This window comes from Drosophila grimshawi, unplaced genomic scaffold (assembly GCF_018153295.1).
Source record: "Drosophila grimshawi isolate 15287-2541.00 unplaced genomic scaffold, ASM1815329v1 contig_311, whole genome shotgun sequence".
Classification (NCBI taxonomy): domain Eukaryota; kingdom Metazoa; phylum Arthropoda; class Insecta; order Diptera; family Drosophilidae; genus Drosophila; species Drosophila grimshawi.
Genome location: NW_025063098.1, coordinates 8031301 through 8044430, shown reverse-complemented (window position 1 = coordinate 8044430; position 13130 = coordinate 8031301). Strand labels below are relative to the sequence as shown.

Below are 13130 nucleotides of genomic sequence, written 5' to 3'. Positions count from 1 at the left end.
TAAACCACATTTAGATATTTAATTAAAACAAATATATTATTTTAATTTAACATCATTAATTTTATTACAACATCACAGTAATTTAATTGCTTACATCAGTCTGCAGTTTGCCTTTGCTCGAGTGTGAAGACATCTAAAATAGCGCCGTCAAGCTGTAAATAAAAGAAACTTGAGGTCAATTCTGAATCACAGAAATCAAGCTGTGAATGCGCAATGAAAGCAGTTTTTTTATACCTTTAACCCATTGAAAATGGATAAAAATCATATAATAGCTTAGTGCAAATGTATGTAACAGCAGAAGGAAGCATAGAGCATAATTTTGACTAGAGAAATTCAATGATACACTGTCTCAAAGAGAGCGTAGGGAAAATGAAGAAGAAAACGAATAGAGAAAAACGATAAAAACCCGCTACTCGGCGAACTGACTTTGAGAGAAGAATTTTAGAACGATACTAATCACAGGTCTAAGTCGCTGAAAATAGGAGAAATGCGACCCTTCATGGAAAGCAACGTACGAACACCTTTCTAGAGAATAGAGCAAGTCAAGCGATAAACACTAATTTCGGTGTTTCGAAGTACTTCAAATTTCTGGGGAAATAATAGAATGCAAATGTATGTACTAAAGAAATTAGTTTTCCGATTTTCCTTTCCTGCAACAATAAGTAAAGTTTTGCAGCAGGAGCATAAAATTAGGCAAGAAACCAAAGGTTTCTGTAACAAATGACCTAGATTTTCCAGATTGCTCAAAGGGTGTAACGCCCCCAAGGGAACGGGGTATTTCCCCACGCTTTCCTTTTATAATAAGACCTGATTTTTGAGACTTTTTAAAGTTACCACAACTTGGCATAGGATTTGTATTAGTACTGAGGATATTGGAAATTAACATTGATTGTAAAATACCTGTGATTAGGATGCATGAATGCATATATTTATATAAAGAAATATTATGTTTGTATATTTTAAAGTCCTTAACCTTAGTAAAAATGAACATAATTAATATTTAATTATATCATGTATTTTTTCTTCAGTACCAGTGCCATATGAAATAAGAGCACTGCACACCTTTCTACATTTGGGTGTGCAAATCGTTTTACAAGAATATTTGGAAATAAAACTATAATATATTTAACAGCTGGGTTCAGGGTAAATCGTAGTCGAACTCACTCGACTACAAAATTCTTACTTGTTTTAATTTATTTTTAACGATTTTTGTTTATATATTTTTATCACATAACTTTTAGATGCATTTATATGTATGTTTTGTGGTGTTATTGTTTTTTGTTTAGTAGGCAAAAGAAATGATGAAAGGCGCCTTGGTTTCTCCGCCATTTTAAGGAACATTGTTGAAATACAAATGTTTAAAAATATATGTATATATGCTAAAATAAGTTATTTGTGTATGGTTAATGTAATGACAATGGGACACAAAATTAAAAATACATTAATGTGATATAAATATGTATGTATGAATTGTTGAAGATCGACATTAACACATCGACTTTGACTATAGACTCAGACTAATAAATTTTCAAAAACACCTACATTTAAAACTATACTTATATTGTTGACAGCAGCTTATGTTGTATACAAAATAAATTTGATAGACGTTTGTCCATCTACATTTATGTGAAATTCTAATATGAGCATTATCAAACTACAACAATTAAGCAGTACAACAATAACAGCGCAACATTTTACTAGCAATATCAGTTCTGTATAAAATGTATTTTGTTGTTTCTTTTCTTTTTTTCGTATCATATCATATTGGAAGGTGAACCTTCCTCCTCAACAGTCCATCTGGCTTGGTGCCTGGCGACTAGCGGTGGTGGTATTGCGACTACTCTTGCGGCTAAGATCGTAGTACTTGGCATATAAACTAGCTAGACTCTTAAGGGGCGACTCGACAAAATGTGTTAGCAGTTTGTCAGCGCAACGCTGACTTTGTAGTGTTTGCAAGAGTTTGTCGCGACGCCGTATTAAATATCAGTTGATGAAGCTCATGTAGTTAGTAAAGAGCACATAGTTTTCCACTAACCGTGCGCGCAGCTCGCGCCGCACCGTCGCCGTAAACTTATTGGCCAGGCACAGAGCAGTCGTTGTGCCAAAAATGAGATTATACAGCAGCACAATCTGAAAATTGCCGAGCCACTCGATGGCGCCAAAATCACCCAGCAGATCAAAGTTGGTAATGCCTGTTAAAGGGTACAACATTAAAAACAATTAGAAAATAGCACTCGATATTTGACTCAATTGACGCACCTATAATTCTGCTTAGCAGTGGCAGAGCCGAGGACAATACCAACATGAAAGCGCAGTTTAACATCAGTTGTGGCAGCGAAGTCTGGCGCCGCTTCGGACGCACATTGCTCATGAACGGCATGCTGTAGAAGCCCACCACGGATGTGGCGCCCAGATAGAAGATGAGGCACACCTCCAAGCCAGCGCCAACAGGTCCCAACTTCGATAGCGATGAAATGCCCAAAGTAAATTGCTAAAAATATAAATTATTAAATTCACGTGCGAAAACAGTTTGAATAGTTAACTTACCCTTGTGCTCAGCGGCAGCGCCTTGATGCCAATGAGCAGTTCAAGCGTGTTTTGCACAACGAGCAGCGTGGTGACGGCTGTGCAGAAGAGCAACAGCAGCATGGCGAGCGGATAGACAAAGGTACGCTGAAAGGTGCTCGATTTGCGCAGCTTATCTAGCTCCTTGCGCTCCCTGTACAATTCTCTCAGTCTTTCATTCAGCATCTGCTGCTGTTCGTCCACATTGCCGGCGGCAAGCGTTTTGCGCTGATACAAATGCGCCAGCGAATGTTGCAGCAGCGGCTGTGGCAGATAGCTGTGTGCGATGCCATTGCCATTGATCAGGCGATTGGTGGCGTTGGTGGCATCCGAGATGCTCACATTGTGCAGTTCAATGTGGGCCAATTTGCGTTTAACGCTCGCCTCCTCCATGTAGAAGACGCTGAACTCCTCGTTGACGTCTCGCAGCAGCAGGGGCCGCACCAGCACCTGGTTGACAACGCCAAACAATCGAACGAAACCAACAGGCGTACAAACTGTGAGAAAAACAAAGTAAACAGGGTTAGTTCGTTTCCAAGGTTTCTCTCTCGAAACTAAACAAAACAAAAAAAATTACAGCCGGCAAACGCTTTGTGGAATTAGGATAGGATAGGCATATTATCAAATAAATAACAGCTTCAACATGGAAAAGGAACCTCTAGAAGACTTTGATGAATTTGAAGCGACTTTGCAAAAGATTGACGACATTCTAAAAGGTGGTCCCGAAGCAGATGCTGCTGCTGAGACCAAAGCGAAAACCGCTGAGGATTTCGAACGACTTGATGTGGACAAGGTGCGTCTAAGAGTGCGTGAGAATCGCACTGTAATCAATAAGCGGGAGCCACAAAGCCAGATGACAGATACCCAGGATCAGCAGGGCTTCATGAGAGAGGTCGAACGGGATGCCAATGAACGTGCCCAGGCGCGTGCCAAAAGTGAATACGAGGCGGAGCTGCAACGCAGGTTAGTATTAGTATTGATACCTATAATCCATATTAAATGATGCATTCGCAGTCAAGGCAACGAGGCCTTTCGCAAGGGCAAATTTGAGAAGGCTATCTTACACTATGGCAAGGCAATCGAGCGCGTTAAGAATAGCGCTACTACCTACAACAATCGCGCCTTGTGCTACATCAGGTGGGTGAGCCCCTAAAGCAATATTAATTAGCTTATCAGCCATAACCATTGTTTAATCTGTTTTGCAGGCTACGCAACTACAGACGTGCCGTGGAAGATTGCCAGTATGTGCTGGACAAGTTGCAGGAGACAAATCTGCGCGCCTGGCTGTATAAGGCCACTGCCTTTAAGCGCTTGAAGGATGAGGAACGCTTTGAGCAGAGTGTGGCCAAGGCCCGTGAGCATAATCCACTACAGCTCGCCTATATAGAAAAGTATATCGGCCAGATTGAAGAGGAAGCGTAAAAAGCTATATATATATATATATATATATATAAATATTATTTTGCATTGTATTGTATTTTACTTACTCAGCATTAACATTACGCCCAGAAATGAGACACATGAATAAAGGAACGGCAGGTGAACACTGCCCAAATCTGTGAAGCGTAAACAGCCGGAAATTAGCAATGCAATTTGATATTGATCTATAATGTTGTTGTAGAGAGGGAAACGGTTCTGGGTGCAGTCCCTGTCTGTCATGCGACTGGGTGGAGAACTGCTTCCGTTTCAATTTAAAATACTCACTTAGAAACCAAAAGAATTGAAACTTTTCAATGCCAAACATCGCGCTAAGCACTGCAGTCAAAACCAAAACAATAATGGCCATCAATATAAATACTGTAAAGGTTTCATAGACGCGCGCCAGGATGCCCTTCTTGTGGCCGACAAAACCCGTCGATTCCGAGAAGAGATAGACAAACGGCAGAAAAATGAACAGCGACAGATTGGAGAAGAGGAATACGTGATTCCACAGCCCTGAAATGGATAAAGGCAGTCAGACAAATGTTAATAATTGCATTTAAGCGAGTTTTCCCCACTTGCCTTGAATGAGTGAGCTGTTCAACCACTTAACGTAGTAGCTATTTGGGTACAGCAGCAGCACCTCATTGCTCGCTATGGATACAGGGAGCAGCATAGCTGCGCCCTCGGCCACAGCCAGTGTGAAGGTGCAGAGCCAGAAGCTGCAAAAAATAAAAATAAAAGAGTTCATCATTGATCATTCAGTGCACGTTGATGACTTTGTAATTAGCGTGACGGGTTATTCAACTGTATAGCCAGTAAAACAACAACAACAGCAGCAAGTTACCTTATGCGATAGACAAGCACCTCGTCCTCGTCATTTGAGTAGAGATCGTCGCGATCACGACGACGGAAACGCGAGACGACCACATACGAGCTGAAGTACAGCAATATAATCAGCAGCAGAAAGATCTACAAAAGAAGAAAGACAGATATGATTACGATTATATTATTATATTATGTCTTCGATTTATAAAGATTCACAAAAGTTCGAAAAATTTCAATATTTTTCTATATTTATTTCATTCTGATTTCGTCTTTGTGGTTTATGTTTATTTTTGGTCGCTTTCTAGTTTATCATAATTTAATAAAATGCCGGCTCGTGTCAAGGTCTTCACTGGAATCTACCTGATAATGCAAAACAAATTGCATTCAGTAGCTGGGGTTTGTAAGGCGATCTAATCTGCTTGAAATTAAACATTTACGATGTATGTGTGAGTGTGTGATTAGAGCCTTGGATACTCAATTATCAGCATAAACAAACAGTGAATCAGTAAAAAAAATAACACTTTAACTGACGTGCAAAGGTCGAAAGTTTGTAGTTTGGTACGTTTGTTATCAGCAGCTGACGAAACAATAGCGACAAATGGACTGATAAGCATAAATTGATTGTGAACCTGATAGTCAATTAAATGTCATTATTCTGTAATGTAACCAGGGGGTATGTGGGTAACTATTGATTGACACTCATATATACTCTTGATATTATTAATGTTTTTTCTTTTTTTTATTTATTCATTTCTTTTTTTTAGTCTAAATATAAACCGCAACCGTGACGCAATTCTTTGGAAGATAATTAATTTAGACTATAAATATTTTAAAGTATAAACTCATTAGCCATGTCCAAAGCGTGTCCCGCGGCAGTATTTTGATTACAGAACGAAAGAGGAACCAGAAAACAATTTTAGCTAGAGACTGGAGAGATTGGCAGATATTATATGCAGTTAAATATTGTTCAAAAGTTGGCAGTCATCTAAACATTTGACACATGTTTATTTAAGGTTTCCATGCCAAATATGATATAATATTTCGATTTTCAAATATGTGTATTTTTGTACTCTGAGAGAATTGTTTAAATTATATTTTCCGGAAATCAACAAAAGCCCACGCAAATAAACTTGAAATGCGATATGCCTAAAATATTATTAATACTTTGTGGGCTCGCACAACAGTAAAGTAAATTGGACAATTCAAACTAAACAACTCGTCAAATTAAGCAATTCTCAGTACACGCTTTTAAAATACATTAATTATCTTAAAAACAATACAGTTGCGGATGAAAAAATACTATCAAATTGGCAAACATTATTTTTTAGATGATTTTATTTGAATAAGCCAATTAATTTATATATATTTTTGACTAGTTCCAGGTGAAAATAAAAAAACCTAATCAAAATGAAGAAATATAAGTTTACATATCCCAGAACAAAAGTGTCACTTGCCATAAAATATGGAATTGAGCTCTGCAACTCAAATATTTGTAAAAAAGATTGAGAAAACTGTAACTAAAATGTTTATTAATAAAGATGTAGAATCGTTTTCCCCTTGGAAGATCCCCATTAAAGATATTTCACTATATGCATAAATCTATATTGCAGTTTCCCATATTTCAACGTAAATATCTTTATTAATGACAATTTTTTAAATTTGCCAATCGTTAAAGTTCAGCCAACTAAGACAGAAGTAATTTTGTAAGTTCTGGATTCGAACTGACGCTATTTGTTTTGCTATCACTGTGTCATTGACGACAAAAATCTATTTAAATCATCGTTAGATGCCAATTGAAAATGATTAAAATATATATATATATATATATAATCACATAAGAATATATAAACAAAGATAACAAGAAGTACGAAAAATAAAAATAATAAATAAGTATGGAAATCAGACAGAGGCAGGTATTTAAAGCACACGTCATTGCTTTTTTGCGTTGCGAAAAAATACAAAACAAATTACGTTTGTGTGTATGTACATACGTTAACTAAAGTATCCATGTATCATTAATGAAAAGACTTTTCATGTTCTGCAAAAAAAAAGAAGAAAAACAACAAAAGAATATCTTGAAAACAAAACACATGTGTCGAATGCTGTCGCTGTTTTTTTTTCTGCTGATGCCAGAGCATAAATACTACAACTACTTAAATGATGAATGTGTGTGTGTAGATATACATATGTATAGTATATATATATACATATATGTTTTTGTAGTGTTTAGTTGGCGTATTGAATGTCAGCTTCTAATTAATGTATTGCCCATTGAGACGCATCATGTTGATTGAGTTTGATTAAAAGCATCGAATTATTGTTGATTCGCATAGTACATAGAAATTATTTCCTATATACATATGCATTTTATATAATATATTTACTTATACTTTAATATTGTACATAGTTTATTTATAAAACCAAACGTATAAACCGAGTATAGAATTTGTTTATGTATTTAAATTATTAATTAAATTTCGTGACGCTTTGCGGCGCTGATGAACTTGGATCGCGTGGCCCAAAACCAACAACCCACAACACAGACAGATAAGAGGCGCTGGAAAACTCAAAGCTATTCAAGTTTCAGTGTGACACGAATGCTGAATGAATAAAATTTGTTGCGATTGCGATACGAATACATGTGTTGGTATGCATGTGTGTGTGTGTGAAAGAGAACAGACCGCACAGCTGTGTCCAGTTCCATTGAAATCTGTAAGTGGCCACAGCGAACAACCGAAAATACAAATGTGTATGTAAAACTATAAACAAAACAGTTATTGCTGGCAGAGGGAAGCTAATCAATTAGCTGCTGGGAGACCCGATAGTTTCAGCTAGTTCTATGCAAACTAGTTGTTGCATTGGCCATAAACAGCAGCAGCAGAGAGTCAATGACTTGACGTGAACTCGAGATGAAAAACGCCCAAAACAACGACACGAAATGCAATGCGACGCGAAACTTGCCTATAAATAGCAATGCACATTGGGCCAGCCAAAGGGGGCAGGCAACGTGGGCAGTAGGAGGCACCGACAAAAATATATAAAAATGCTGTTTGTGCGGCATAATGTTGCTGTTGTTGTTGTTGCTGTGGTTATTGTTGCGGTTTATGTTGTTTGTAAAACAACTCAGCCCGGTGAATGGTGGAGGCGCCTGCCTTGCACATTAAGTGAAAGATGTTTTCGAAGTGGCCAAAGAGCTATTATTTATCTTTCGATCCAGACCATCTATGATTAACAGGGGAGAGTTTTTTTTTATTTTTTATTTTATGTATTGAATTAATTAACAATTAAAGCTGCGTGCAAAAGCATTGGGATCAGAGTTTGCAAAGAAGCTTGTAGCAAAAGCAACGGTCAAAGAACACGACTTGCATGTTCACATAGAAATATGCATGCGAGGGTAGACCGAAAAGTACCCAATGGGTAAGAGAATGAACTTGAATTTATGTGGTAGAACTTTTTTTATTCGAACTTTGAGAAAGTAGAATATCAAATTGTATTACATTTTGATTTTTTAATATTTTCTTTGTGTTGATTATTATTACTATTATTGTTATGTTTTCTAACATCTATAATTATGAATTTTATCATAAATTTAAGAATTCTTTTTTGAGATATCAGTTTTTGAAAAAAATGTAAATACATATATGTTTATAAGTTAGAAGCCTCTCTGTGAACGTCGCTTTTTAATACTCGACCGAGACACACAAAAGAAGTATTTGAGGAATTAATCAAGAGTATATAAACTCACTGCTGAAAGCAATAATTACTTCCAGTCATAAAAATCATTAATTTCATAAATTTGCTGTATATCTAAACAATACAACAATTTATAAAATTGTTTATATTTTAGACATTTAATTCACAAATATTATAAAATTGTTGTATTTTGTAGACATTAATGATTAATGATTTTGATTACTTAAAATATGCTGAAAAGCAGCTAATCGACATGGAAGCATGGTTAAAAAAAAATAACTATGTTCATATTATTATTCTTAAAATGGTTGGTTTCTCGGCTACTTTTAGAATTACCCTTTTTCTGTGCACCCCTTTCCCATAGCAAGAATTTTGCATTGCTGATGATGAATTGAGTTTTGGTTCCTGCATAATTTATGAGTGCTTTGACCAGGTTTTTGGAAATCATTGCTAATGCGAAGCACGTACTTTAATTATTGACCCAGTTTCAGAGTGACATTATTCAATTTTCGTTAATTTACTTGCATATGTATTTGTAAAAGAACAATGCTACAGGTAGCTCATTTCCTGACTCAATTTCAGCTGTTGGATATAAAATATATGCATGAATATAATATGTATATTTAGGCAATTGTATAGCCTAAACAAATGAATAGTTTATTTATAGCTGGGTAAACAAACAACACTATTTCGCAATAACAAATTGTGTTGACTGTGTCACGCCCCCGAAAAAATGCAAAAAATAAAGAAATTTATATATATACACATATAGACATATATATTCCTGTATTCATTGCAAGTTGCTTAAACAAAATGTCACAGCTGCTGCTGCCACACTTTGTCTTCAAGATTGGGCACGAATTGTGACTATTTATTTGTTAGTGCACTTGAAACTGTTTGTAAGAGCAACAATTTTTCAAATTGATTTCTTTTGTTTGTTCTTCTTGTCTTGTTTCGTGTTCATTGTTTGCGCAATAACCTTTTACATACTTGTACATGTTTCATTACAAGCCCAAATGTTTATTAATAAATCGCGTAGCACTTTCACTTGTTGCTGCAGCCGCTGCTGCTGTGGTTGGGGGATTTCGTGAAAATTAAACAGTAAACATTAGCGACAGTTTTGTTGGCAATTTAATCGCACCGTCTACATTTAGATACTTTTCTTAACCGGAAACCGTCAAGTTGTTTGCTGTGCAAGTAGAAACTTTTGCTATCAGTTTTCTTCTGTTTCTCTTTTGCCGCCGCTTGGCTCGTAAATCGAAAGCGTTCGCTTGATAAGAACCATAAACAAAAACGCACAAGCACAAATACAAACACATGTAAACAGCGTGCTGATTTGGCTGATTTGTTGTTTATCGTCGCCTAATCAGCCACAATTTGACAACTGCTGTACACGACTACGTTTAACGGTTAACAATAAGCAGCTGCCCAGTGGCAACAAAAAGTAGGCAGGCAGCTGCATCCTAGGGGTGTTGTAATGTGACGTCACAACGATAATGGCCAGTGTTGACTTACGATGTGCTCGCGTACTGTGTTGTGGAACAATTGTAGCTTTAGGTCCGTCACCTCCTCCTCCTCTTCCTCTTCCTGCATGTTCTTCAGGAAGAAACTTAGCTTGTCGTTTTGAGCCAGTTTCGTGTTTGTTTAAAAACGCCCAGTTGAAAATAATTTCACTTTTCACTCTTGCTCGCGCACTCCCTTGGAGTATTGTTGTTATTACTTCTGAAAGGAGTTTGTAATAGCTTGCATGTCCTTTTATCTAAGAATTTGTATTGTTAAAAAATTAAAACTTTTAAGCTGCAGTGCATTTTATTAAATTCTTATATTTCATTCGTTCGTGCCGAAACGACTGCCGCACAACAACCAACCGACGTAGAAATTTTTTGCAACTGAGCTGGCGATGCCGAAAACAAATGATTATCAAGCTATTGACGATATGTATTCATCGATAGTTGAACAATAAGCAGCTCTGTGCACTTTGCCAGGGTTGCCCATCACTGTCAAAATAAACAGCTGATAGCTGGTTAATGACGTAAAAATAATGTCCCAATCGTTAAGGCGCCAGGCAAGTTATTAAAATCATACTTTAATTTAACTAATATACATTGATTTGACAACGACAGGTGCTGAGTGCATTTAAAAAGCTACATCGCACTCGTGAGTATGTGTTTGACGGTGACGAGAGGGCGCTTTTGGCCGGCCGACATAAGATCAACGAATCTTTTCAGCAAAATCGAAATGAAACCAATGAGGGAGAAATTCAAAAGGTTGCTTCTTAGAGTTAGTACAATTGTGTGAATGAATAAAATAAGTACATTATTTGCAGATGATTAAATTAGCGGAGGAAGTGGACTACGAGTTGCGAACGAATGTAATACAGGCCAAACAGACAAAAGATAACGTCTACGGTTGGTATAAATTACATAAATAGTTTCCCATTTGCCAAATCCAAAGTAACAATTTTACAGAGCTTCGCATAACGCCGGAAACAACTCGCATGGACAATGTGGTCTTCAATCCCGATGCAGTTATTCAAGCACCACGCAAACGACAAGGTGATAAGTCTACAGGTTGTTGTGGTGGGGCAGCGATGGCTGCTCTGGAGGCCGAGTTGGATTCGCGTAGTAAGAAGTAAAAAATACACATTGTGAATAACTTAGCGAATTAATCTAAATTATATGTATATAATATTATTTCTTGTGCTTTTTCTTTGACTTGTGTTTGCTCTTTGTCTTGGTCTTCTTATGCTTCGACTTGCTACTCTTCTTGCGCTTGCTACGCTCATCTGAGGATGTGGAGGAGGAGCTATCCTCCGAACTGTCAGATGACGATTCAGTGTCATCGGAGGAATCGCTAGATTCCGTACTGCTGCTCTTGGCACGTTTAGATTTCTTCTTAAATTTACTCTCCCTCTCCACAGCTAAACGTTTTCGATCGTTTTGGGTGTTTTCCGAGCGTTCCTCCTTCGATTTTCTTTCAATGTTTCGTCGTTCGCTTTGTGAGTTTTCCTGTACTCGAAACGCGGATCTGCAAGCGAAAATATTAATGCACAAGATTCAATTTCAATTTTAGTCATTTAAAACTTAATACCTTTGCTGTCGATCTCTACTACTGCGATTATGACGATCTTCTTGACGTCTTCGCTCCGGCGAATAACGATTGCCTCGGTAAGGAGACGTTGCCCTTCTTCGCTCGTTTCTGTCCCTCGATCGGGAGCGTCGCCGATCGCTTCGTTCCCTGTGGCGTTCAGTGGGTTCTCTTGATTTTGAACGTTGTCGATTATGGTTACGGGAGCGATCCTCACGGCCCTCTTGCTCTTGATGTCGTAATTCGCGAGCCCTTCTGCGTTCAGCAGAGCCCATTCGGCTCCGTTGCTCTTCAGGTTTTCGTACATCCCTTCGTCCTTCATTGCGACCCCTTTTGTTGGTTCTACTCTCATTTTTCCGTCCATTGTTATTGGCACCATTGTCTCGTAGATTGTTAAAGTCCAATTTGCCATCGGCACCAATAACGCCTCGGCCTTTGCCCCGCCAAGTCACCCGGGCCACCGACTGCGAGAAGTCCACGTGGATGCGTCGATCGTCGATGAGCACATTGTCCATTTTGAAATAGGCCGCTTCGCAGGACTTCTGATCCTCGAACTCGACAAAAGCGTACTGCAAGGAGTCGCCTGTCTTCCGGTCGCGTATCACTTCGCAGCCCTTCACAACGCCAAAGCGACTAAAAATGATCTCCAAGTCGTCGTCGGTTGTTACAGGATTGAGCTTGCACACGAATAGCACGTTTTCCGGTGGCGCCATGTCCGCATCCGGCAGATCGCCCACAATTTCCAAGATTGTAGCACGTGCTATGGCCTCCCGTTCTGCGAGCATCTCTTGCATCTCCTCCATGGTCTTGCCGTTGGTGTCGTCAATGTCCTCGTCGGCAGCGATGCGACCATTTTGAAGCCTTTCCACGCTGGGAGACGGTGAACGGGCGGGTATCTGAAAGCCACGAGGATTGGGAAACGGATCTTCCAGAACGACTGTGTGCGTTATGCGAATATCTTGATAGGGACGAAAGCTCTCGTCCACAATGGCATCGTTCAGCTTCCGCAGCAGTTCGTGTCCCTCCACCACTTCACCAATGACACAATGGGTGCCGTCCAAGGAAGTCAAATTCTCGCCGAGCGTAAAGAAAAACTGGGAGCCAACGAGGTTTTTGCCGACACTCACCAAAGAGAGCATACCGGCACTCGAATGGTGGATTTTCGGTATGTATTCGGCCTCAAAGAAACGCTTCTGGGAGCCCTCCACAACGCCCCACACGGATGAGCCGCCATCACCGGCGCCACTAGGATCCCCAGTCTGGGCAATGAATCCCTGCTGAACCGTGTGGAATAGATTGAAGTTGTAGTATTTCAACTGGCAGAGCTTGATGAAGTTAAGGCACGCAATCGGTCGCTCGTCCATAAATAGATCAACAGTCAAGTCACCCAGCGTGGTCTCAATAACCACAGCCATTCTAAGCCGGTACAAACGCAAACGATTATTTACGAAAATCAAGTAGGCAAGGAATGTGTACGCAAACAGTGAGACCGCTTACGATTAATTCCGCAATACCAAAAACTCTAATTTTGTTTTTGT

The 13130-nt window shown here is 38.7% G+C and overlaps 4 protein-coding genes across 6 annotated transcripts; 2 read left to right on the top strand and 2 right to left on the bottom strand.

Moving 5' to 3' along the window:
- Positions 1 to 39: 39 nt before the first annotated feature.
- On the bottom strand, positions 40 to 10391 carry LOC6563992 (protein Lilipod). 3 transcript variants are annotated; one of them, XM_032736899.2, is made up of 9 exons: positions 10021 to 10391; positions 4832 to 4956; positions 4567 to 4706; positions 4270 to 4500; positions 4053 to 4121; positions 2548 to 3062; positions 2260 to 2491; positions 2036 to 2192; positions 40 to 152 (listed from the first exon to the last, which is right to left on the bottom strand). In XM_032736899.2, exons 1-9 carry the CDS (start codon positions 10096 to 10098, stop codon positions 134 to 136), a joined length of 1566 nt encoding a protein of 521 aa, XP_032592790.1. In that variant the 5' UTR covers positions 10099 to 10391; the 3' UTR covers positions 40 to 133. The 3 variants fall into 3 exon arrangements, with proteins under 3 accessions (XP_032592790.1, XP_001990027.1, XP_032592791.1); XM_001989991.3 differs by lacking the exon at positions 40 to 152 and having other exon boundaries at positions 1350 to 2192; XM_032736900.2 differs by lacking the exons at positions 40 to 152; positions 10021 to 10391 and adding an exon at positions 6804 to 6850 and having other exon boundaries at positions 1350 to 2192.
- LOC6563993 (tetratricopeptide repeat protein 12) lies at positions 3180 to 4014 on the top strand. Its single transcript, XM_001989992.3, has 3 exons — positions 3180 to 3528; positions 3580 to 3702; positions 3771 to 4014. The coding sequence occupies exons 1-3, from the start codon at positions 3209 to 3211 to the stop codon at positions 3985 to 3987; spliced, it is 660 nt and encodes a 219-aa protein (XP_001990028.1). The 5' UTR covers positions 3180 to 3208; the 3' UTR covers positions 3988 to 4014.
- Positions 10392 to 10502: 111 nt separating the features above from the next.
- Positions 10503 to 11198, top strand: LOC6563994 (complex III assembly factor LYRM7). The gene is made up of 4 exons (XM_001989993.2): positions 10503 to 10570; positions 10629 to 10772; positions 10832 to 10913; positions 10974 to 11198. Exons 1-4 carry the CDS (start codon positions 10547 to 10549, stop codon positions 11138 to 11140), a joined length of 417 nt encoding a protein of 138 aa, XP_001990029.2. The 5' UTR covers positions 10503 to 10546; the 3' UTR covers positions 11141 to 11198.
- On the bottom strand, positions 11158 to 13099 carry LOC6563995 (peptidyl-prolyl cis-trans isomerase sig-7). Its single transcript, XM_001989994.2, has 2 exons — positions 11596 to 13099; positions 11158 to 11532 (listed from the first exon to the last, which is right to left on the bottom strand). The coding sequence occupies exons 1-2, from the start codon at positions 13005 to 13007 to the stop codon at positions 11196 to 11198; spliced, it is 1749 nt and encodes a 582-aa protein (XP_001990030.1). The 5' UTR covers positions 13008 to 13099; the 3' UTR covers positions 11158 to 11195.
- Between the last annotated feature and the right edge of the window lie 31 nt (positions 13100 to 13130).

Excerpts from the sequence above, each read along its gene's own strand:
- LOC6563993 (XM_001989992.3), top strand. The coding sequence starts at position 3,209 with ATGGAAAAGGAACCTCTAGAAGACTTTGATGAATTTGAAGCGACTTTG. Across the intron at positions 3,529-3,579 it reads GAGGCGGAGCTGCAACGCAG|TCAAGGCAACGAGGCCTTTC; the intron begins GTTAGTATTAGT and ends ATGCATTCGCAG. Across the intron at positions 3,703-3,770 it reads CGCGCCTTGTGCTACATCAG|GCTACGCAACTACAGACGTG; the intron begins GTGGGTGAGCCC and ends TCTGTTTTGCAG.
- LOC6563994 (XM_001989993.2), top strand. The coding sequence starts at position 10,547 with ATGTCCCAATCGTTAAGGCGCCAG. Across the intron at positions 10,571-10,628 it reads CCCAATCGTTAAGGCGCCAG|GTGCTGAGTGCATTTAAAAA; the intron begins GCAAGTTATTAA and ends TGACAACGACAG. Across the intron at positions 10,773-10,831 it reads ATGAGGGAGAAATTCAAAAG|ATGATTAAATTAGCGGAGGA; the intron begins GTTGCTTCTTAG and ends CATTATTTGCAG.
- LOC6563992 (XM_001989991.3), bottom strand. The coding sequence starts at position 10,098 with ATGCAGGAAGAGGAAGAGGAGGAGGAGGTGACGGACCTAAAGCTACAA. Across the intron at positions 4,957-10,020 it reads ACACAGTACGCGAGCACATC|ATCTTTCTGCTGCTGATTAT; the intron begins GTAAGTCAACAC and ends CTTCTTTTGTAG. Across the intron at positions 2,193-2,259 it reads ACTGCTAAGCAGAATTATAG|GCATTACCAACTTTGATCTG; the intron begins GTGCGTCAATTG and ends ACCCTTTAACAG.
- LOC6563995 (XM_001989994.2), bottom strand. The coding sequence starts at position 13,007 with ATGGCTGTGGTTATTGAGACCACGCTGGGTGACTTGACTGTTGATCTA. Across the intron at positions 11,533-11,595 it reads AGTAGAGATCGACAGCAAAG|ATCCGCGTTTCGAGTACAGG; the intron begins GTATTAAGTTTT and ends TTTCGCTTGCAG.